The sequence below is a fragment of the Drosophila willistoni genome, chromosome 3R, assembly GCF_018902025.1.
Source record: "Drosophila willistoni isolate 14030-0811.24 chromosome 3R, UCI_dwil_1.1, whole genome shotgun sequence".
NCBI classification, from domain to species: Eukaryota; Metazoa; Arthropoda; class Insecta; order Diptera; family Drosophilidae; genus Drosophila; species Drosophila willistoni.
The window spans coordinates 4,278,767-4,305,100 of NC_061086.1; the positions used below are offsets into that span (position 1 = coordinate 4,278,767).

Here is a 26,334-nt window from a genome sequence, read left to right on the forward strand (position 1 = left end):
CACATTACTTTTAGCCAGTTCAACCATTCCCTTAAGGTTAGAGATTAACGACCATATTATATGGTTGTAGTCTGGCTAATAAACTGATTTATTCAATATGAAAGAGATACATTTTTAACAAAAGCAGTAACTTTAAAATTCTTTTTGAGTCGAACGTTTGTTTCCAAATTTCAAATGTTGGCTAAATGGGCATACAAGTTCGGAACCAGTTTTTCAGTTTTTAAAAAATGTGCTCTTAACTAATGTATAAGAAATTTTTAAACTATTCTTTAATTGTTTGTAAGACTATGAAGTTACCAAAGAAAGGTAAATTGTCTTTAAGATTTTGTTAGCAAGTCCTTGGCGTTAACTATATGTAAATAGGCGTTATCCAAGTGCTCAGATACTTGCCAAGTGGCTTTTCATATAAATAATGCTTCTAGCAATGAGATCTTAATATGATTAATAAGGCTTTATCTATGCATATTGAGTTTGTATAAAACACTTTTAAGTTTTAGTTTCATTCGGCTTGAACTGAAGTTTACTTTATTATTCATATAGCTAGAGATTTCTTGAAGTTGTCTAGTAGTAGGTAATAATTCATATACAAAAATGTACACTTGAATCACATAAGAAACAGATTAAATAGAGCACATCGTATAGAACGAGAGACATAAATTATGAAGGCCGAGTAGGGAAACGCGACAAGGATGAATGAGGATGAGAACTAGAAGTGTCTGTGTGCGTGTCTTAGAAGTGGGCGTTAAAGGAAATCTGACAGCTCATAGAACAACCAACCAGACAATTGAGCTAATATACTCTTACCTACATTCCCCTGTCTTCTCGGCCCAATGCCAACACAATGACAAATTATGTGTAGCCCGAAAAGTATCTCGCAGCATACAACATGTTAACAGCGACAATAACAAAACTTATGAGAGAACCAAACAGACACAACAGACAATAAAATGCAAAGGGGAAAGCAGCAAAAACTATTGTGTAAATAATGAAGAGACCGAAACGTGGCATAAGAAGACACAAGTGTTGGTTGCGTGAGGAGGAGTCACGGGGGGCGGGGCACATAGGCACGGGAAGTAAAACTTATAAGCATAATTCTCTCCAAACAAACGAACACATGTTGGCATGTTGATTGTCATTGCTGTTGCTGTTTTTCGTTTTTTTTTTGTCCCAGCTTATCCCCCGGCTCCTCGTACACACATATACGAGTTTCACACAGTGAGAGCTAAAAGTATTTGCCAACTAGATTTTTGACTTAGCATTTACGACACATAGCAGGCAAGTGTTTGGCGCTTCATCGCCCACACGCCATTCCATACCTTTTAGGCATGCTTCCATTTATCCTCGCCACAAAGTCCTTTGACTTGTAAAAAAAAAAAAAGTTTTACTTCTTTTAGTGTGAACCAGAAACACATATACACACACACATGCACGCACCGAGCACATTAAGCGGCAAAAGTCTTTTGAGTTCATGTGCTAGGGCTTAACTTTGATTTTCAGTGTATGTAACTTTCTCACTTAAATAAGCGTTAGACATGCACAAAGACACAAAAAAAAAGCACAGACAAGGGCAAAAAAGAGCGAAGGATAAGTTGAGACACTTCAGACCAGAAAAGAACGAGCATTAGACGTACTTGCTTCAGGTGTAGGCAAAAGTCTTTAATATGAAAAACAGCTTCTGATCTTGGTTTTAACTGGTCATGAAAGTGCTTGAAATATTTCTTCTCAAATGCCGAAATCTCAAAAGCCAAAAGTTTTTTGTTAAGCATTGAGTTATTGAATATTTAAGATTGAATAATGTTTTTAATGTTTTAACAACATACTTTAAGGCGCAAAATACAGTCTACGTCCCAAAAAAAGCTTTTGCTGCATTCTAAACCAAATCCAAAGTTTTTGTTCAATGTTTACTTATTTCATTCATTATTTCATTCTTAGCAACAAAGTGTCAGGACATCTCTTTGATTTAAATGCTTCTTGTATCCTTCAGTTTATTACGTTTTAAGTTTATATTTTTACATTTAAAGTTCGTTTGCCAATTCATTTTATTATTTGGTTTTGACGTATCAAAAACAAAATGATTGCTTATGACAATAAGTTTTTTCCTACCTGGGGAACAAACTTTGATATCACAACCAATTTTAGGATATTAATAAAAAAAATTGCACAAAAAGAACAAACAATAAACAACCGCCATAAGAACAGGAGAAACAACAAAAAGAAATATGGTTCTCTTACCACAGACAGTCCATAAAAAAGAAAGCAAATGGCACAGAGGGTGAGGCGAGGACCAAAGAAAAGTTAAAACCAGACATTAATAAAGTTGGTAACTTGCAGTTAACTTTACCCGTGAGTGTGCTTAAACATTATAAACAAGTGAAAACAACAACAAAAACAACTGAGGGAACAGCAACAAATGGGCAAACAAACGACTAAATAACATTTCCGACAGGCGCCAAAAAGTATGCAACCACGCACCAAGGCAATAAACAATATTAAAACCACAGCCACAGCGAGAACCAAGCGATGAGTGTGGGCACAGAGGGGAGGGAAAAAGTTCATCCAGCAAATTGCAAACTGATTTAAAATTAAGCAAAATTATTTTACCTACAACAAACAACAAACTCAAACACACGTAACACACAAATGAGCCTCATCAATCACTGGCAACGAACAGAGAGGGGATCGAAGTGAAAAAGAGGCAAACAAACAGGGACAGAAAGACAGGGTGAGAAAAGGAAAAAGAGCCGGAAGAGGAAAAGGAAGTGAACCAGACCAGAGTAAAGGATAAAGAGCTAACTTAGTTCTGCGGTTTGCTCTTGACTCTAGCTTACAGTCAACTTTCTTAATCAGATTTTTGGCTCTCTCTCTCTCTCTTTCTCTCCGTCTCTGTCAGGCAATCAATTATGTTAATAAAAACAGCAACAACAACAAAAAAGGAGAGAAAAACAATAAATAAATAGCATTTGCTGGGTTTCTCCTATTTTAGCTCAGTTTGTCTTTGATTTAATGTTGGCCTATTTTGTGAATTTGTTGTGCACCAACTTTTAAATTTTCTTCTCTAAACGATAAAGTTGTCAACTTTACTGTGGTTCTAAGAGACTGAAAAACAGTGGTTGCTCGTATTTCAAGGAGGAGGATAAATTTAAAACTTTTCTTCTGGCACTTTGTCAACTGCTTCACTAAAAAAAACAATACTGCTATTTGCCTCAAGTAGCCTGTTTATATGGCAATTGCCTGCCAACTTCGGTTTCTCCATCTCTATCTTATTCACATTCACATTCTGTTTATCCTGTCTCTCTCACCCTCTCTTCTCCTACTCTAATATGTTCTCTGGTTCTCAATTGATGCTAATAAGTGTTGTTGCCTGTCTGTCTATCTGTTGGTTTGTCAGTTTCAGTTGAAGCTTTACTTTATTTCTAAGTGAACATTTGCCGCGGAACCCCAGGTATTTGAAATCCTGTCATTTGGTTTCTTCGACCAATAAAATAATTGACAGCAAAAAATATGGATTGTCTCTTCCCCTTTTTTGAAGGAATTTAATAATAATATATAATAATAATAATATTCTAATGTCCATAAAGGTTTTTTGACTTAAAAATTCAAAATTCAAATGAATTATCGATAGCTATAATTGTTTTTGTGAAATGGCATAAAATACGTAATTCAGTTAACTAAAAGGCAATGAATTGAGTGCGAAAGCTTTAAAGACACTCGAATCAATTCTGATAATTCAAACTGTCTCATTTGATTTGGAACATTTTGTAACAAACAATCAAGTAATTTGATCAATACTCTATGGAAAAATAATTGACAAGGATATTACGTGCTGGAAAAATTTAAATATTCAATACACCAAAAGTTCATATGAAAGAAATTTAATTCGCCATAAGAATTGCCTAATTGCCAAAAACTCAGAAATCATTCATAAAACTAATGATATAAAACTCATAAATACAAAAAATTATTATTCGTTGATTCACCACTATATTCCAAATGGAACTCTCTTTCAGAATTGTTTCACCAGTTAGAGAAATAGAGTTTGATTAGGGATCCACCGCCCCACAACAAAAATCAGAATTGGAATTCGAATGCATTTGTCTTACCTTAAAACTCATTCAATTTGTCATTGTTACGATTGAATGTTGTGCCATTAAGTCGAGAAGTCAAATGACAAAATCATTTACTTTGTTTTGAGCATTGTTAACTCAAATTCACTTTTTCTGTTGTTCATGCATTCATTTTGAACTCGATAGATAAATCGTTAAGAATAATAAGTATTGCAAAAGATAATGCAGGTGAATTATATATTTAATCGGATTAAGATTTATGCAAATATACAATATATAACACTTTCCATATGCCTGATCTATTCACACTGAGTGCAAAGTCTTTTTATATCGTACTTTTCATACTTTTTGCATTTTACAACCATTTCCACATGAATAATTAATTTTATTAAACACAATTACCCAATCAAATCACGTATTTTATTTCGCAAATATTCACCTTGAACGCCATTTATTTGCCCACACTTCATTCACTCACTTAACCAGCTGGCCAACGACCTCAACTGACCCAAAATACATAACGAAAAGCGTTGGAAAAATAAAAAAAAAACCCAACTTTTTAACAAATTATCAACGCACAGCAAATGAAACTTTGTTGGAGCACAAAAAATAATACATACGGGGCAAAAACACAGGAAAAACTTTATGCCAGCTCAACTTTTTTAACTCTCGCACACACACACGCACACCCGCGTATAGAAAGAGAGAGGTATATGTAAGTGCAATTATGTAATACAAATAGGTAATGGAAGTTTTGCACAAAAAACGAATAACCTTACCTCACAGGTGGTCAAAAGGTCGGTTTGGGATCAAAAACACACAAAAAAGGCTTGCGGGGCAGTTAGCACACAATTAAAAAGACAAATAACCAATGAGGAGGAATTGAAAGAGAAACGGAGAGAGAAACAGAGACAGAGAGAGGGCAAAGAGCAATGAAAAGTGTTAGAGGAAAAATGAAATGAAGTAACAAACTTAAATGCCCATTTGGGTAATTAAATTTATTGAAATAAATTGTCGATTTGTGGCCAAGGAGGAACAGCCCAACTTAACTTTAATGAGAATATAAATTAAAGTTGAAATGAAAGCAAGTAAAAAAAATATATATATAAAGTTGGGGAGAAACGAAAACCACGCCGCAAACTTTGAGAATTTAAATGCATTATAAATGGCTGGCAAACAATTATAATATACGAGGGATACTCAATCAGTAATAAAAACACTAATAATAAAAACGCACCCGTCAGTGGATTTCTCCTAAACAATTAAGGAAAATATGGTCCTCGATTGAAAAAATTCTGCCGATCTTTAAGTGCGAAAGAAAGTATAGAAATTTGTCTATACACGTTCATGAGTCCTAAGTCTAACCATTCTATTAAGAGCAATTAAAGTATGAATTTAAATGTCTCTCCGTTCTTACCAAGTGACCCTCGAGTGCCAGCATACATATATATGGGTTTTTCTTACATTTTTCCTGCTTTCCGCTCGGTTTTTTCCTCAGTTTCTTAGTTTGTTTAATGGCGTTCAAGTAGAAAAAAAAAGTCGAAAAGAAAAAATATGCGGAAAAATGTGCTTCAACCTTGCGAGTTGGCACTTTAGAAGAAAAATATTATTGCGACGCGAATTTTGTTTGAAGAGTTGGAAGCTGTTGAAAGTGTTGGAAAAGTGTGAGTACAGCACGGCCAAAGGCCTGAAAATATACTTACATTTATATTTGGATTTTCCGTTTTTTCTATTGTAAAAGTTTTAAAGTATTTTATAATGTAAATACAAGAAAAATTGTTTAAATTAACTTTCTATGTCATTTGGATCTCTGTTATGGGTAATTAGTTTCACTTAATATTTGTTCCGCTTTTTATACGCTAAAACTTTGATAGTTGAGCTTCTGTCACTTACCTGTGCTCTACTCTTTATCTAGTTTCGTTTCTTTTTTATTCTTTTGCCAGTTGGCCTCTTAAAATTAAGCTTCTAGCATGATAATAATGCTAACCTATATAGTTAACCGACAGCTGTAGCTTCTAATTAATGTCAGCCAGTCAACCAGTCAGCTCTTTATATACAACCACACCCCCAATTCGGGTTGGCTTTAGGGCTAACGCCTTTTCCGTGTCATAATAATTTCTGTTTTTCATGCTTCTCGTGTCCACATTTTCCTGATGGTGCTGCTGCTGCAGTTCTTCCTCCTGGCTGCTCATACACAAAGCTGAAAAATGGCGCATGAAAAGCGCCCAGCAAAACTTTAATTAGTTATGCAAAGCGAATGCAGCTGCGGCAAAACGAAAATGAAGATGGGCAAAACTTAAATAGAGCGGTCATTTCGTTCATCTTAGCATAAATTGAAATTGAAAAATTTCAAATATTAAAATTACACACACACACACAACAAAAAACCCTCCCAATCCACTTTTAGCATAAATGTTACCTAACCAACTCTACAAAAAAGCGACAAAAAAACGAGAGAATTTATTCAAATTAATTGTGCGCAAAATACCACAGACCAAAACAGAAAAAACTCACTAAATGAATGAATGAATGAATAGCATGTAATTTCATGCGGGTAATTAATAAATTATATCGGCGTATGCAAATTTATATAACAAAACGAGGAAAATAAAAACAAATTAACGTGAATTTAATTTGAAATGTTTTTCCATATTTTTGTTTCTCCCTGACTGCGACGCTGAAAAATATGCTATGAAAATATTATTATGACTCTTAATTGACATTACACAAAAATGGAAATGGAAATAAATATGAAATGAGGTTCAGACTAAATCCGTTTACTACGACTTTTTTATACTCTTAATACTAGTTAAACATTTAATAAACTAGGTCTAATCTTTTCTCTCAAAACTCGAATCTGTTATTTGTATCCACAATGGTGGTAAAATGAGAAAACCCGAAAAGTCAAACATTTATTCAATTCTGAGCACTCTTCTTCAGGGTATTTACTAAAAATTCGAATTAAATGCGAGCTTCTGCTAATTTTCATGTATCTTTGATTGAACTAAATAAATTTTTCGCTTCGCAATTAAAATTATTTTCAGTTTCTGTAAACAATTCATTATGCATTCCAATCACATTTTGTTTACAAACATAGCATCTATTTACTTTCTGGCTTTTCTTTTCCTTTTAATCGGTATGCCTCTTGTTGTTTTCTTTATTTCATTACATGATTTTCATTTAGTCAATTTGCTACTACCACTGGTCAAGAAATTGAAATTTTATTGGCTATTTTGTTTGTTCGTTTTACTTTGCTTTTGCTCAGATGTTGTTGTTGTTTTTTTTTTTTTTTGGCGAGCTGCCCAGAGACCAGTTGCATTTTGGTCTCTGGGGTAAGCTGTCCTGTGAATGTGATTCCTCTTCTACAGTCTGCTGTCGGCTGTAGTTGTCCTTTGTGTCTCTCTTTTCATTCAATATAGCCATTGTCCTTTTGCCTTTGACTGGCTTCTGAACTACTCCGAATGCTGCTGCTGTTTGCATGCTACTTAATGTTGCAGTTGTTGTTGCCACTGCTACTGCCACTACGTGACTTTGAGTTTTGCCATCATCATCATGATGGCCCCTGAAGTGCTTTTCCAACTAGCTAAATTGTGGCCATGACTTCTTCTCTCGTCGCTTTCGTATTCACATTCTGTTGTATTCTTTATTGGGCTGTTTTCCCCTTTTTAAGCTAGCTTCTTGTTTGCACTCATCTTTATACTGAAAGTTAACATGATTAGTTAGTTAATTAAAACATTTTCAATGAAAATTTCATTTAGAAAAATATTTACTTATTGGTGTTTCCTAGACTGCATCAAGATATACATTAACATATATATTATCCCTTTGATTGCTAATTTGTTTACTTAAAAGTTTGTCACATGCAGAAACTTTACTTGCTTCACTCGAGCGCAAATGCAGTTTTCCACACCAAAGACGAGAATTTTTCCCCCAAAGTCATATGATATGTAGAATGCTTAATTATTTATTACGACTAATTTAAAAAGTCACTGGATACAGCAAAACTTGCTGGGTTGCCACAAACACACACATACAGAAGGAGAAAAAGACATATAAAATGTTGCTGTTTATGAGAGTCAAAACAAACTATTTAAATGCTGTACAGATTCTCGGCCAGACAGACACAGACTCAGAGCTCAGACACAGACCTCAATTCCCTCGGTAGACATCATCACATATGAGTTTCGTTTTTACATAGGTCACTGAGAAACAGAGCGCCAGAGAGAGGGAGAGAGATAATGAGGGGAGAGGAACAAGGACAACGACAAGCAGCAGCAAAGTTTAAGTAGTTTAAAAAGTGTCCTCGCCGTCGTCGCTGTCGTCCTGGTGATGATGAGCGGCAACTAACTAAATGAAAGACTCAACAGACACACACACAGACAGAAAGACACAGAGACAGGATAACTCCCTTTTGGCCCAGTGAGCGTAGAAAACTCGTTTAAGTTTAATAAACAAATTAAACTTGCTGCTTGCTGCCTGTGCAAATTTATAATGCTCCGTTTCATGTGAGCGCAGACAGCATAAAACTGTAAAGAGAAAACGAAAAATGGCTTGTGGGTTACACTTTATCCTCTTAATTTGAAGTTAAAGTTGCCACATTCTTCAACTTGATGAAATGGAAACTCTACAACTGTTGCCAGCATTATGTTGCCTCTACTCTAGGCAAGAGTTCTTTGCTCCAAAGGAAGCAAATATAGCAATCTATTTATATAACTGAGCAGATATAAAAAATTTGATTTAATAAACAACTAAAATATCAGAAATAAACTTGTGGATAGATAAAAGTCTAAGAACGGCTTAACAAATTGTTTGCATTAGTTTTGCAATCAATTATTTTTTTACTATTTTTATTTATGGCCGGTTGTTTTATAAAAGTTGTTTCATATAACGCAATTTTCCCAGTTGATTTTAATTAATCGACCGTTTAGTTTTTTTCAATTAGATGTTCCTTTCTGTTAAAATAAATAATTTCCAACTGTGGCTTAAATGCAAATCTCAGCCGAAAAAAACATTCAATTAATTGCTAATTTGCCAGGGATTACCAACTAATTCTTGTCTACACACATGGGGTTTTTTATACCCTTGCAAAAAGGGTATATTAATTTTGGTCAGAAGTGTGCAACGCATAGAAGGAAGCATCTCCGACCATATAAAGTATATATATTCTTGATCAGCACGACGAGACGAGTTCGAATAGCCATGTCCGTCCGTCCGTCCGTCCGTCCGTCCGTCTGGATCAACGCAAACTCCTCCTAGACCGTAAGAGCTACAGAATTGAAATTTTGCATGTAGGCTTGTATATACTGCAGGCGTTGTATATCTCGGATTCAGCCGGATCGGATCACTATATCACATAGCTCCCATACAAATGCCAAAGTCACGAACAGTGACTTTTCTTAATAACTTCGTTATTTTCTGAGCTATTGTCATGAAATTTAATATTGGTGAGTAAATTACACATATAAACGACTATGCCAAATTTGATCAAAATCGGGTGACTATATCATATAGCTCCCATAGGAACGATCTTTCAAAAACAGTGACTTTTGTCAATAACTTCGTTACTTTTGAGGCGATTGCTTTCAAATTAAACATTTGTTGGTTTAATATATCTATTAATGACCTTGCCGAATTTGATAAATATCGGGTGACTATATCATATAGCTCCCATAGGAACGATCAGTAGAAAACAGTGACTTTGATCAATATCTTCGTTATTTCCTATGCTAAGTTTGTAGGCCGTTCTTTCGGACACATTAGCCCTTTCAGCTTAAACATTTTTGGCTATAGGTAAGGAAAAAGTTACCAAAAAAGTTGCAAGGGTATACAAACTTTGACGCGGTCGAAGTTAGCCCCGGCCCTCTGGTTTTTTTTTATTTGTTACCCCATAGACACAAACAAACAGAGGCAAAATAAATTTGCACAAAACAAATTTTTGGCCCAACGCCCACACCAAACATTTATCAATTACTTACATTTCCGTTTATTTTGTTTCTCTCATCCTTGCTCTCTCTATGTATGTGTGTGTGTTGTTTTTTTGTGCCAAGTCATTTCTTTGCTTCGGAATTTTTTATATCCCGGCAAGGATGCGCAATTATAACGCCACAGAGCACAACCACCAGACTCGCAGAACCCAACTCAAAGACCTCGCATAGCACATTTTATTTACGAATATTTTGTATTTCAATTTATTTTCAAGACAAAGTCGCTAAAAAAAAACAACACATGAAACGAAAGGACAATTTCTTTCTTTTTTGGTTTTTTTGAATTTTAATGAGCGCCCTTTTTGCCTCGTTTGCTATGCAAAAGATAAATATATATATACATACATAGAATATATGTATATATATAAATGTTTTTGCAACTGAAACGTTGCACACAAATCTTCAATGCAAATGTCAGCTGACTTGCTTTGCTTCGTACTTCTCCTTTTTGGCATATTTTTCGTCGGTCTCTTTTTGCCGCAGATGGGAAACCTTCTCCATATGCAGTTATTCGTTTGTTTTCCGTTTGCCAACTTGGCCAATGTGGTGCCAAACGGGGTTGGCTTTGTGTTTGCCTTGCTAAATATTCGTTAACGTGGCGCACAATTTCGTTGGCACACATTTTTTGGCGAGATCTAGCGGCTATGAAGTTAGCACACAAGTGCAGAGAGAGAGTGAGAGAGAGAAAGAAAGAGAGTCGAAATAAACTCTTTAGAAATTCAAAATTTAGTTACATATTTGCCCAACTAAACCGGGTTAAATCTGCATTATTTGCTCTGGCTTAAAGCGTACACAAAGAAAGGGATAGGTAACTTGATGAAACATGAAAACAATCTTAGACCTTGACTCAGTTTCCCTTTTTTAGTAAAGAACTTTCTCGAAAATCTATTCTAGCCGCAAGACCTTAACCCATTTTCTATACCCTTCTTGGGCTGAAATATATTGCATATATATATGTATAAAACCTAATCTTCATTCTGTTAACAATCCCATAAGCGGCTTTCATCTTGCACCCTCGACGCAACGTTTTATATTCTATTTTTCTTGACCCAACTGAAAGAAAATTGCTCCCCCAGGGCGCTCAACTACGAAAAAGCCTTCAAGTGAATTTAGGTAAAGACTATACGTTACCCTATAGGTTAAATTTGCTTATTAGACGTACTTCAATTTATAAGTCTTGCTTTTGTAATCGACTTCGTCAAGTCGGTAATCAAGAGCTTGCACTGAGTTTAAGTGAGAAATCCAAAAGAGGTAATTTTCCACTTACCTGATGCGTAGAGAGTATTTAACTGGTATTCTTTTTTTCTTTCTCTTGCGTCTTTAATTAAAAACTACATGAATTATATTTTGTTGCATACTTTTATGCAGTTGAATTTAATAATGAATTTTCTGCAAATTTTCGTATTCATTAAATAAGAACGCATAAATTGCGGAAGACGACATGGAAACCAAAAATAAACTACTTTAAATTAATTAATTTGAGTGAAAAATATTTTCATATTCGTATGCGCCAGTATTGGCAGAGCCAATTGAAATGCGAAGCGGCTAACAGGGCGTATGATTAATATGCATTTTGTAAAAAATATTTATACATGTAGAATATTTTGCGTTTCAGTTGGTGTTCTTCTCTGTTGTGTATTTCTTTTTTATTTATGGCCCTGTGAACGTTGAACTTTCCGCTAAAAGTCAGTCAGCTGGGTGATGGGTGGGTGACCAGGCAGGCAGTCGGGCTCGTAGGCAGAAATACATTGAAAAACATGGTGGCAACAGCAGCAGCTCAACTGCCACTCGGGGGATTTGGGTTAATAGCCAGGACAACATAAAACATCAGAACAATGGGCAAGCAAGCCCTGTAAAGGGAAGGTAGGTACGTGTGCAAGGCTCTCACGAAACGAAATAATGGCAACGTTTGTTTGTTTTTTACGCCTAGAAGGCGGTACCATGTTAAGTTTACTCAAAGGCAAATACACAGGTAACAATATGGAGATCGGATGGATGGTAAGAGGATAAAAGTGTAAGAAAGAGAAAAAGAGAGAAGCCTGGCCAGGCCAGGAGCAGGGCAATTGTTATAGCAGCTTAACAGTCTGACACACTGAGACGACGACGAAGACGAGGACGACACTGACGATGAAACTGAAGAAACCAACTCCCTGAGATGGAGAAAGATGCTGAGAAAACTCAGGAGGAGCTCAGATGCAGTAGACAATAAAAAACAATGACAAAGGATTGTTGTATATATTTTATTTGTGTCTCTGTGTGTGTGTATGTAAGCGAGTATGTGTCTGAAGAAGAGTGATGCAAAAATGGGTAAGGGCAGCAGCTGGTCATAAGCTTAGTTTGCCCCGACAGATGGGAAAATTTCTTTTGAGGATTACCAAGATACTTTTGACAGCAGAATTGAGGAAATGGAATTGAAGGTAACGGGTAGTTTATTACATAAAATTACTTGAAACAATTGTAAAAAACTATTCAAAAAGAAAACACAAAAGATATTAAAATGAATAAGTGATCTATTATTCCATACCTTCGATTATGAATTTGATGCTTAGGGTTTAAACATTTTCACAACTTGTTCTTTGTGTTAGAAGGTCTTTTGAATATTTGCTAGGTATAGAGATAGATAGGTATTGTATTTGGAGATGTTTCTTAATAAGTTGGAAGAGTGTTGAATAATGTTATTTTTCATGGATTTTAATAATGTTCTTTACATAATTTATGAGGAACTACTTCATTTTACTGCAGTTTTCCAATTCGCTCGATATTAAGAGGTTATAATTATTAAAGCTGTCTAAGAAGGGAAATTTATCTAAACACTTCATTATTTTTTGATTAACCACAAAAGTTCTTGAGATATAGAACGAGCAACTTAGAATCAACATTAAATCCAAAACATATTGTATATGCTTATGAACTAAAATTTGGATGTTTGTCTAGATATTCCGACACTCCATGACAATAAAAGGTGACACGAGGACATCCCCAAGCACATAACGAGCTGAAAATGATGCTTTGAATGCCAAAAGGACCAACCATAAAACGAAAGAAAAAAAAAACAAAAGCTACCATATAAAGGGAGAGAAAAAAAAACAATGAACAGGCAGCACACAGGTTAAGAAGAGCAAAAAGAAAGAAGAAGAAAAGGCAAAAATATAATGCTGACTGGGAACAAAACCTGCCCCAAACCCAAAAGTCGTAAACTTGAGCCGCCTGCAGAAATAGAGAAAGGATTATGAACGAAAGGTAGAGACAAAAAGAAAGTTCAGCCCACATGACCAAAAACTATGATATTTCTGTTTCTCCGTCTCCCTCTGCGGTGTGTGTATGTGCAGTTTTTGGGAAGTGTTTCTGTCCAAAAAGTAAATTAAAGCTAGCTAGAAGGCGCAAAGCAGGCAACAGAAGTGAAGGGAGAGGGCACCTAATAATATGGCCAAAAGCAACCACCGAGTTTGGTCAGAGTCGGCACAGTAGACAGGACTATTCTACGACTAAACCATGAACATTTAACTCAACTGACTTCACTTGGGTTGGGGTTTTAGGGTTTCTGGGACTTGAATCTGGACTTGGTTTAGGATTTTACTCCCTTCCGGATACACATTCACATGCAGCCAGCTGTCAGCAACTGCTTCTGCTGTTGCACCACATCGATTTGGCTTTGGACTTGGAATTCAGCCGTTTGCTTTTTACCTAGCAAACCATTTGCTTAACGTTTCAGCTGATTATATGTACATGTGAGAATGCGTGTGTGTGTCTATTTGCTCAGTGCAGCGTAAACTTCTCAGATAAGTCAAAGCCAAGTGCAGCCAAGTTAATATTGCAAACGGATAAGTTGCAGCTCATATTTTTACCCATATACATACCCATATATGTATATGTAAATATATCTACCTGCATTTTGTTTGTCTTTCTCTTTTGGCTTATGGTTTTTAGCTTTTTTGATGTCTATTTGATGTCAAAAAAGGAATGATCAAATATTTAAAATGAACTTAACTCAACTTAAAAGAGAGACTGAGAGCTTTTAAGGATACGCAAAACTTACGCTCAAAGGAATACGTAGAGAATGAAATAAACGGTAGAAATAAACTAACGCTTTCTCTATATTTTTAGGAAAAATATTTGAAAAAGGTTTACATAAAGAATTGATATTTTATATATATTTGCTTGAATAACTCAAATCAAGTGTCTTTAAATTCCTCCTAATTATAAAGAGGAAAAATTGGTTAAGACTCTGTTGTTTCCCCATTAAATCAACTATCTATGTATGTTCTTGTTTTAAGCATTTTATGCATTCTGCTTCCCTTCGGTCTAGTTAACATTTCTATGGCTTAAGCTGACACTTATCGATTGAATATTCCTTTTGCACAACCCTTTCAATGTTCCCATTTTCATTTCTAAGGAAATAAACATAATCAAATAAACCTGACAACGTGCGAATAAACAAACTTGAACTTTACACACTCGCTCACAGGGAAAGGGATCGAAACACACATTGTGTCGTTACGTGGAAATCAAATTTCAGTTTGTTTTTCCCTTTACGTTTATACCCTCTTACCCTTACCCTCATCCTCACCCTTACTCTCTTTGCTGTTACATCAGCCACCCGCTCACCGAAAATTTCATGTCATCAGTTTGAAGCGAAGTGTGGAGAATTTTTGGTCATAAAGGATTTACACGCATGTTAACAGGAGGCTTACTAAAATATGTAAAATGCTACAATCTACATAAGGAGAAGATTCCGCCCCAAACCTGGGCACCCCTGGACAGAATGAGGCCTCTTTAAATTTGCTGTCGTTTGTTGTTGTGTTTTTGGTTCTTTTTTTATTCTGTATTGTTTTGTTTTTAGTCATCGACTCGGAGTCGGAGAGGTTATGCCTGTCAGTTATGCTTGAACGCCCCTGGTGAGGCCCACTTGACAGCTCTACAACTGGATTGGGGGTCCGGGGATATAAGGTTAGCCAGGGCCAACATTCGTCAACATTCGTCTCCCAAGTCGACATCACTTGGTGATGTGTTTATTATGTGCCTCTAATATATTTATGAGGCGCGTTATAAACGCATTTTCATTTTATTTATATTGCCTGCTGCCGGTTTCCTTTTCCCATCTCTTTTCCTTTTGGAGTTTTCTCTCTTTATGACATATCCGTACATATGTATATGTATAAATGTGTCCAAGTATCTGTGCGTATGCCTGGGTGCGTGTGTGTCAGTGTATGTGTGTGCTATTATTTATGATAAAGAACAAATGCCCAAAGGTATTTCTCTTCTTTTCGGCTGGTTTTGCTCCGGCCGCATTCAAAAGTTTGATTTCAAATTCATGCTGACATCTTGAATATAAGAATTTCCTGTTTTTTTTCCTCTGTCCTGTCAGGTCTGATTTAAAAGGGAGTATAGACTTTGTGTGCGTGTGTCTGTGTGTGATGATGCGCATAATTTGAGGCGGTTTTTCTTATGAATTTATGTAGGAAATGATCTAAGGAAGTGTCTCGAGTGGCTTAATAAGATGAATGATTAAGGTTGGAAATGTGAGTGTTAAGGTTCAAGCCACAACCTGCCTTTAAATTATGGCACTTTCCATTCAGACACTCGAACAATCCCCGCCCCAAAAAAAAAAAAATTCAGTTGGAGCCGTTTTGCATTTTTTTTTTTCATATATGTATCTATCTAGGTTAGGTCATTTACTTAATTGGCGCTTAAAACAGCAAAATTTACACACAGACATACACCCGTAAAAACGGGTACATGTCATAACGCCCAGTGTCATAAGGCCCATGGGCTTTATGTCGCAAAAATGTGTGTCTTAGCGCCCATGGGCGCTAAGACACTTTTAAATGTGAACTAGCGCCCACTCCAAAAACGAAATAGCGCCCGAGGGCGCTACGACACAATTGAAGAATATTCAATAAAATATTTAAAAAATGTAATTGTTTGCCCTTTAATCGTGTCATAACGCCCATAAAAAAGTGAAATAAAGTCCGGCGTGCTTTATGTCACATTTAAAAGTGTCATTGCGCCCGTGGGCTTTATGTCGCAAAATGTGTGTCATAAGGCCCAAGGGCCTTATGACACTGGGCGTTATGACATGTACCCGTAAAAACTCATACATACATTAATGGACCTTTGTTCTGCACACTAAGCTTTTTTATGTTGTGGCATAAAGTCGGCAAGGACAAGCAGCTGCAATGGAAATGCTAAAAAAATATCAAAGAAGCGAACTTCGGCTATGCCGAAGTTTATATACCCTTGCAGTCCTTGGCAATAATATTCTTACAAGTTCAAAATTCTTTTCCTGCAACTCAATTCATCAATTCACAAACACAACCTTCAAATGATTACTCTTTTTACTAAAAATTTTTCTTCTTCTTCCCTCATTGCCTAAGCAAACCACTGCACGCATACACATAGAGTTTACGTCTGTGCGTGTACGTGTGTGTGTGTGTGTGTGGTGTGCTGCTTTGCTCATTTCGACCAATGACGTAGTAGGCAGCAAGCAGCCGATTTATAATGACTGTAACTTGTCTTCTATTTACCCGATCAAATTAAAATTTTGGGATCTGATGTTTTATATCCAATACTATCACATTAGTGAATTTCATAGCTATAATGCAACTGCTTCACCTATTTTTTGTATACAACTATATGATATAATGGTCCAATCCTAAAGATTTTCATACTAGATAGGCCCCAGATAAAAACAGGCACAGATATGCAGCTCTTAAGATGGCTGAGTAAAACAGACGGACAGAAGGAAATACGGACATGCGGATCAACAATAGGTATATGTATATACTTTATGGGTTCGGAAACGTCTCCTTCTGTGGAGACCAATCTGACCAATTTTATAACTGGGCAACAAAGCAAAAGCAGTAGCGGCAGGACTGCAACAAACACACTCCTATATAAAATTTGCCCATGTATGCCGAGATATGTCTGTATGTACATATGGATATAGTGGTTTAGAGGTGGCGGACGTATATAACTAAGAGCAGCTTGTTCCCGCATTTGTTATTACCGCAAAGGCAAAAGCCTCTTGGTATGCCTCATGGCTAATGATAGATGAGTTGAACGCGTATTTTACTGTGATTTTTAAATGCGAAATACAAGATAGACTAATTGATACTCACGAATAATTTTGCTCTGTTGAACCAAAATTGTCATCATACTCAATTGCCAGTAAAAATCTATTTCTATTTGAAATTCATAACACATATATTAAGAACATTATAGCAGTAAACATAACAAACCTTACCAAAAAACCAAAGGGGTCACGTATTTTTAAACAATTTTGTAAAGATTTCCCGAGATATCTTAAAATTTGATCAATTCTACTTACTGATTAGATTCTCAACAAAAACAAAACACGCGTTTGTATCAAATTGTAATATTTTTTTAAAATACAAAGGCATGGCCAACATATAATCGCCAGTCGGAAAGGGAAGTCTTAAAAGTTCTGGTCTAATATAAAAGCCTTCCATTATTGCCGGTCCCTTTGAAATGATAATATTTAAAATAGATATGCACACATATCAAAATTAAAAGTGCTCACAATATAAGGGTATATGTGATTGAAATCTGTAAGTTCCAAAAACAAATTTGCAATTAATATTGACAGTGGATCACATCCTTTTTTTAGCAAACGACACACATCAACATTAGACTTTAAAATCCAAGGTTTTACCGATTTGCCTTTTTGTAGAACCGTAAATCGACTGATATAACATTGGCAGGATATCGGAAAGTTTCATTGAAATATGGAGCAATTATCTCTCGTCCTATGACCTATAGTCGGCAATTGTGTATCTTAAACCAGGATTCATTGTAGCTCTCGCAGACATAATTTGTTAGTTTAAACATCCTGAATACGCAGAAAAATTGTTATAAAACAGTACTTGCATGCAGAAAATAGTACTAAAATACCGAAAATGAATATTTGTTTCATATTCGTTTCAAAACCGCTTTACTTTGATTGTAGAGAAATACTAATGCATCGCTTGAACTCATTTCATAATTTAAAACGGAAGGCTGATTGTTCCATGGATATTATTTTAATGGTCAGTGGTTTTAGTTTCGCTTCAATAGATGATCAAATTTCTTAATTTCAATTTTTGTATACTGAACCTATATAAAAACTCTATTATCTTAATTAAAACTATGTTATTTTTATAATAGCTCGGGTTATCGATGGAATTCGGGAATAAAGTGTTCCTGTGCTATGCAGGTTTAAAAACTCAAAAGCACATACTTATGGATGTTAGTTCTGCCCACAAAGGTCAAGCATGTTAACTTGGGCAAGAGTAAGCAGCTGCGATTGAAAGTAGCATCATGAGAAAGGCAACTAGCACACTTCCGAATATAGTTTACTGCATTTGTTGTCACCGCAAAGGCAAAAGCCTCTTGGTAACCCTACAGGCTAATTTTTAAATGCCAAATGAATAAACTTTTTGGTATCTTTGAAACTCGTGGGTACTGTAAACTTCTGGCGGCATTTTATAAGTTTATGTGAAAAAGCATTCTTTTCATTTCAACGACTTGCTTACTTCATGATTTTTTACACTAATTACAAATGGGGGGACCCTCTATTGCATTCTTAGAAGCACCCTTCACCCTTTAAAGGCAGTAAAAATATGTTTCTATATGAAATTCATGGAAACACATATATTCTAGACATTATAAACGTTAACATTATAAATATCTGAATTTGATCGATTCCACTTACTGATCGATGAGATTCTCAGCAAAAGCGAAACTAACGTTTGTATCAAATTGTAATTTTTTATCAAAATTCCAGCCATGGCCAACATGTAATCACCAGTCGGAAAGGTGTGTGGTAATATTTCTGGTCTCAGATAAAAGCCATCCACAATTGCCGGTCCCTTTAAAAAAAATAATATTGAGAATTCAAATGTTATTTAAATTAATAAGATGCTCACAATATATGGACATGTGTGATTGAAATTTGTGAATTCCAAAAACAAATTTGCAATTATTATTGAAAGTGGATCGTAAGGTTTCTTCAGAAAGCGACAGACATCTATTTTAGACTTTACAATCCAGGGTTTGTACCCATTGGCCCTTTTGTAGACATCAAGCTTGACTGATATAACATTGGCAGGATATAGAAAAGTTGCATTGAAATATGCAGCAATTTTTCCGCGTCCCATGACCTTTAGTCGGCAATTGTGAATCATAAACACGGAGTCATTGTAGCTCTGACAGACCAAATTTGTTAGTTTAAAGACGACGGCATCCTGAATACGCAGAAAAATTGTTATAAAACAGTACTTTGTTCGAAAATAAGTATGACTTACATTATATGCCAAAAATAGTACTAAAATACCGAAAATAAGTATTTGTTTCATATCCGTTTCAAAACCAATAATTTTGAATTTGGCGAAAAGCTAACCCCCCGCTTGAACTCGTTGAATAATTGAGACTGAAAGTATGATTGTTACATGGATGTTATTTTTACAGCCAGTGGCTTTAGTTTCGCTTCAATAGATGATAAAATTGCTTAATTGCAATTTTGTTATACTTAATGTACATAGACACTCGGAAGTAATCATGTGGATATATATATATTAAAATTATATAATTATTGTCTTAATTAAAATTATGTTATTTTTCTAATAGCTTGGGTTATCGATGGAATTCGGAAATGACGTGTTCCTGTTCTTATGGATGTTAGTTCTGCCCACAAAGGTCAAGCATGTTAACTTGGGCAAGAGTAAGCAGCTGCGATTGAAAGCAGCATCGTGAGAAAGGCAACTAGCAAACTTACGAATATAGTTTGCTGCATTTGTTGTCACCGCAAAGGCAAAAGCCTCTTGGTAACCCTAGGGGCTAATTTTGAAATGCCAAATGAATAAACTTTTTGGTACCGGCACTTCTGACGGCATTTTATAAGTTTGGGTGAAAAAGCATTCTTTATCTTAGAAATTACTATTTACCAAGCTTCATAGCCTGTAAAAATATGTTTCTATAGGAAATTCATGAACACACATATATTCTAAACATTATAAACGGTAACATTATAAACCTTACAAAACAGATATTTTTTCTTCATTCGATTATTTATTTTTGTGTTTTAGGTTTTTCCTAGACATTCGAAATTTTGGACTGGTAATTTGATCAATTCTACTTACTGATCGATTAGATTCTCAACAAAAACGAAACTCGCGTTTGTATCAAATTGTAATTTTTTATCAAAATACCAAGCCAAGGCCTACATATAATCGCCAGTCGGAAAGGGAAGTGTTAATAATTCTGGTCTTAGATAAAAGCCATCCATAATTCCACCTAGACCGTAAGAGCTACAGAGTTGAAATTTTGCATGTAGGCTTGTATATACTGCAGGCGTTGTATATCTCGGATTCAGCCGGATCGGATCACTATATCATATAGCTCCCATACAAATGGCAAAGTCACGAACAGTGACTTTTCTTAATAACTTCGTTATTTTCTGAGCTATTGTCATGAAATTTAATATTGGTGAGTGAATTATACTTATAAACGACTGTGCCAAATTTGATCAAGATCGGGTGACTATATCATATAGCTCCCATAGGAACGATCTTTCGAAAACAGTGACTTTTGTCAATAACTTCGTTACTTTTGACGCGATTGCTTTCAAACTAAACATTTGTTAGTTTAATATATCTGTTAATGACTGTGCTGAATTTGATAAAGATCGGGTAGCTATATCATATAGCTCCTATAGGAACGATCGGTGGAAAACAGTGACTTTGATCAATATCTTCGTTATTTCCTATGCTAAGATTGTAGGCCGTTCTTTCGGACACATTAGCCCTTTTAGCTTAAACGTTTTTCCACTTTGATGGCTATAAAGGTAAGGAAAGAGTTACCAAAAAAATTGCAAGGGTATACAAACTTTGACGCGGTCGAAGTTAGCCCCGGCCCTCTGGTTTTTTTAATAGCTCTGGTTTTCGATGGAAATAGGAAATAACGAGCTCGTATTATATCGAATATATGCACTTACATTGAAAGGTAAGCTGCGAATCTTTTATAAAGCAAATAGTTTTTAACACTTCGAGTGATTTGCCATATAGAGAGATTGTGAACTCTATCTTCGCCCCTCTCTCTCTCTGTACTTTTGCTCTCTTTTTGAGACACAGGCATATATGCCACGGCAGGGAATTGTGGTCTTTCGTAGCACAAATTAGCAGCATTAAATCAAGGTATATGGGTGGGTGGGGGCGTGTCTCAAAGCCATAATGACCAGAGGATGCAGCGCTATATTTAGGATGGGGCACAGGCGCTACAAACTGCCGTTTATTATGCGATTCGGAGCCGTTTTCAACGCAGTTGCCGTTGGCATTTTCTCATTTTAATTGATTTAATCGGCTTTTGCACATGTCGCAGTACCTCCTACCCTCTCTGCGCAGCTCCCGCCGTTCCTCCATATGGGACTGCTCATTAAAAATGCTTTGCTTTTGTTTTGTTTGCTTTTGGGATTCTCTTCATCGGTGATGATGACGATGCCGCTGCTCCTGGGGCTCGATCACCTACCTCGTCCCCTTTTGCTTTCTTCTTTTCTTGTTTTGTTTCGCTCCATTGACGTATAAACAATTTTTGCGCATTAATTGAATTGCCATGTTTATGTGTATGTGAGTGGGTGTGCGTGTGTGTGTGTGTGTTTGTGGCATGCATAAGCCAAATTAATTGGAGCTTCATTTTCAACGCACACGCATGGCACATCGTAGAATTTTACGCCCTTTCGCTAGCTGAGATTTTACTCTCCATCAAGGGTGGGACACACTGGCGTTCTAATGAAGGTTTAATTAGCAAAAACAAAAAAAAAAAAAGGAAGAAGAGAAAAGAAAATACCCAGACACCTAATAGAATGAGATGAGATTTTGGGGATGTGGAACCAAACTAATTCCACTTTTAATGAGTACATTTTGGTTTATTTTATACATATGTAATTGATTGATCGATTTAATTGCATTAACTTGGATTAGAGAAATAAGAGTTTGGAAACGTATTAAACTTTGTATAACAGTAAATTACAAAACTTGAAGTTGTAACCAAGATTATAAGCTGGACACTGTGATGGCCTAAAGCCACATCAAAGTTAAAACCTTTTGAAATCCCCGCATAAAATCTCTACCTTTAAAATGCACAGGCAAACAAAACCCCAAAAAACCAACCAACCGTATAAACACTTATATATATACATATGTAGATATAAAAAGTGGAAGAGCGAGGCAAACAAGAAGCAGGAGTGTATTTTAGGCCAGGACTTAACCAACAAAACCGCAGCAAATAACTGAGACAAACACACAAAACAACTAAACCAAAAAAGGAGAAAACATTTTTAAGCCTTCTTCGGTTTTTTCCTTTTTTCTGATGACAAATAAAACACCTGACCCAGGACAAAACCCAAACCGTAGCGAAATGTACACAGTGCCGAATAAACCAGGCCCGACAGGACAGTAGAGGTCCGTCCCTAACTGGAAGCTGCCTCAGAATATGTCAAATACGGGGACGACATGGAAACACATGCGGTTAATAATTGGTTAGAGGCCACAGTGGAGCTTATAAACTTGTCACTCATAAACGCAGGATGCCGGCACATCCTGTGCATTCGGTAGAATTTCAAAATTTTCACGGCTTTAGTCTCTCTCTTTCTCTCAATGTATTTGTGTGCATGTGCTTTATTGTTTCTAAATGGCAAACGTTTAATCCGCAAGCCGAAAGACCCCGAATGCATTCACCTGGCAGACTCTGTGAAATATGTTTGCCTACTTTTAGGCTGTCGGCAACAGGACAAGTTATTTGCCTGTTTTAGATTTGCATTTCGTTGTTTTAAATTCAATTTCCTGACACCTGCCGCCACACTTATGAATATCAGCTGTGTGGGCACACAAACACAAACACCCACACACACACGCAGATGAAAAACTAATTTATAAGCATTTCCCTGTTTTCTTTTTGTGCCTATTCATTCACTTAACTTGGTTTCTGTGTGTTTGTTTTTTTTTCTTTCCAGGACCTCCAATCGGAAATTGAAACCCATCGCGTGGTTTACGATCGTCTCGATGGTACCGGCCGCAAACTTTTGGGTTCGCTCACCTCACAAGAGGATGCGGTTATGCTGCAGCGTCGCCTGGATGAGATGAATCAACGTTGGAATAATTTAAAATCGAAAAGTATTGCAATCAGGTAAGTGCTTTTCAGACCGAGTTCTTGTTACTTCCCTTTTTCGTCTCTCTCTCTCTCTCTCTTGTTCTCTTTGGTATGTGTACGTTTTATTTTTTTCGTTTTTGCTGTTAGGTTTTTTTTGAATTGTTGTGGACTAAAAGCATATGAAAAAAGAACATTTCAAATAGACTTTAAATAGCTCGTGTTTTTTGAGAGTTTTGCGCTTTCATGTTCAAATGGGCGCATCCAGTTGAAGAGGCTTGGAATTAGTTTAAAGAGGCCACTGATGTGTAAGAGCGAAAATTATGAATAAAATTGGGTTACTAAATAATACGGAAAAGTTTAAAAAAAAAACATAAAAATTTTGAACAAGAGTTTTTGAAATTAAACTCTTTTAAAAGGCTTTTTAAGGTACAAACGAAAAACGCTTTTTGATTAAATTTACTTCAGTTATTGAGTAGAGAGAGCCACGCTTCGTCCATTTTGATGCGAAACTTCTCGCCCTAGAATCCGAAGCTTATCCCATTACTAAGTGTATAATTTATGCTGTTAAGAAAACTATAACCCCATTATAAAGAGGGTATACACTAACTAAAAAGCCACTTGCCTTGCCTTCCAGTTTTAAGTTAATTCATTTGAGACTGCCAAAGCCTTGTGGTTAATTTTTCAGTTTTAAAGAGTTTGCTTTTGTGTTAAAATTGGCCTCCAACTGATGCGTTAATTAAACCAAATTAAACTCAAGCAGTTTTCATTACACAAAGATGAAAAAGAGGGTGGCTCATGGGATGGGAGATTTTTCTTGATGCTGTGGTTTACGGCTTGTAGGTTAAGAGACATTGTGTTGATGAAAATGCGAAAATAACAGTACAAATAAGCGTTGAACCGAACTGGACCACAACAACAGTTTACGCCTGGCCGGTCAGCGTCAGTGGGCAGGCAGGGAAGCGGGAAGCCGCCAAACGGCTTTGGGATCCATGAATGAAAATCAATAAAAACGAAACGCGTGAAAAATGTCGGAAAATGGGGCCAAAAGTGTGGAAAGAACGGACACAGTGTGTCACTGTGTGATGAAATCGCCATGTTCAAACATGGCCAGACCAAACTCCAACCAGAATTCTGACCAATGTTGGCCAATGCTGTAGTTGTAATTTCCACATTTCATAAATAAAACCAGAAAAAGAGAGGAGGAGAGTGAGCAGAGAATAAACCCGGAGAGTATACAAATATTGTTCGCTTGTTGATATTGATGCGCTGCTGTCTCGTCCGATGATGAAAGTCAGACGCCATGTTTACATTGTCCCCCAAAAAGAGAGTGATGCGAGCCCAAGCCCAAGCCAATGCATTGGCGTGTGGTTGGTGTGCTGTAGTGTAAAATGAATAATGATGATGACATGCAAAAATGCTGGCTGGCGAAAACAAGGCTGGCTGCTCTCGGTTTTCCATAATGAATATAAATGGCAATTATCCATAAAAATGTTGTATACCCAGGCGTATACGCGATATCATGAGACGAAGCTCAAAAATGTAGGCAATCATTTTTTTGGTTTTCACTTTCATAGTCTCGAGCGTTTTTCAATTAGCGTAAGCACAAGACAGTTGACGAATGACACCTTAAGTGCCCACTGTCCCAGCTTGACTTCCCTCCCCCCGCCTTCCTCGGATTGCCCCTCTCCATGAAGTCATTTCTATTGTTCGTGGTTTTCCGTTGACCAAACTTGCCTCGAGTTGACTTATTTGTTTGTTTGTTCGTCTTTTGCTCGTTCGTTCGTTTTGACTGCCAAGATTTGTTAGCTTATAAATTCCTAAGAAATATTTTCGACAGCAGTTGAAAAGTTTTCCCAGTTTGCTCTCACCCTCTCCCCTTTTCTCTCTCTTCCATGCTCATGCCCTTGGATTTGCTCTTTCTTTGTTCGCTGTTCGTTTGTATTAGCCGCAGCACTTTTGGCTTTAGCTTTGGGGTCATTTATGTAGAAAGTTCTGTTGGCTTTGAACTTTCTCCTTTCGTTGCTGTTTTTTTTATATTGTTGTTTTCTGGGCAAAAAAATAAAACTCTAACTGAAGCTGGCAATCTCTACAGGTGTTCCGGTCTCAGATTGCCAGTTATATTGTTGTGCTGTGCTGGGTGAGATGCCTCAGAAGATTGATGAATCTGTAGCATGGTTGAAAATTTTTCTTTGGAATTACAATCGGGTGGTCGTGGTCGAGAGAGAGAGAGAGAGAGAAAAAAAAGTGGGAAAATGATGAGGTTCATTTTGTGAGTAAAATGATGGATAGGTGAGTGTTGACCCAGCTCAATCAAGGTAGCAATAAAGAGAGAGGGAGAGAAAAAAAGCAGCAAACCAGGGGACGAAATATGACTAGAAATATCTAAGATAAGCAGAATCACTTGAGCGAATTAGAAATGGTTGGGTGAGAGGAATGTGTTTCGATTCCAGAAATCAATTTTCCACTTCCTAACTAATTGCACTTAAACTTATTTTCCGCCTATACAATTACCTATAGCCCGAGCTTTTGGGCTCTAACAAAAGCATTTCATTTCTTTTTCTAACACAATCTACCCATATCAATTTGTCTGCCAAAGTCAGTCAGCAAAAGAATCCGACAAGCTGATAGCTCTATACGTAGATATATGTATATGTATGTATTTGAATACAACTTATTTTTGTTGGCATATTTTCGACCCTGTAGATATTTCCCTTATTATTTCGCTTGAGAGAGAAAAATGAAAGAGGAAGTGGAGGTGGTTGAGTAACCCAAGCATAGGTCTGGCCGTTTCCGCTTCTTTTTTTTTCTTGCCTTAATTATAAGAAAAAATAATAAAGAAAACGAGAAAAGCGAAAGAAATTCGCCAAAAGATAAACAGACAAAGACAGACAGAAAAAAAAAGAACAACGACAACTACAGATGAAAATGAGATGACTATGAGATGAAGCCGCCTCTCTGTGGCTATTGTTATTATGGCCAGGCAGACGGAGATTTTTCAGATTTTTCTTCTCCCTCAGTAAACATAATGGACAGAAATATGCCAACGACAAGTGGCCCGCAGGAGGAAAAGAAAAAAAAGGCAAAAAATAAAATGAGGAATAAAATGTCAGGACATTTCACAATTACAGCGCGACAGCTGAAATTCA

The 26,334-nt window shown here is 36.3% G+C and overlaps 1 protein-coding gene across 4 annotated transcripts in view; it reads left to right on the forward strand.

Annotated features, from left to right (window-relative positions):
* Positions 1-26,334, forward strand: part of LOC6650303 (dystrophin) — a 141,700-nt gene that overhangs the window by 73,013 nt on the left and 42,353 nt on the right. For all 4 annotated transcript variants that reach the window (XM_023180896.1, XM_023180899.1, XM_002072801.4 and 1 more), the window contains one exon: positions 23,052-23,224. In XM_023180896.1, the coding sequence (XP_023036664.1) occupies positions 23,052-23,224 (173 nt within the window). The remainder of the gene's footprint in view (positions 1-23,051; positions 23,225-26,334) is intronic.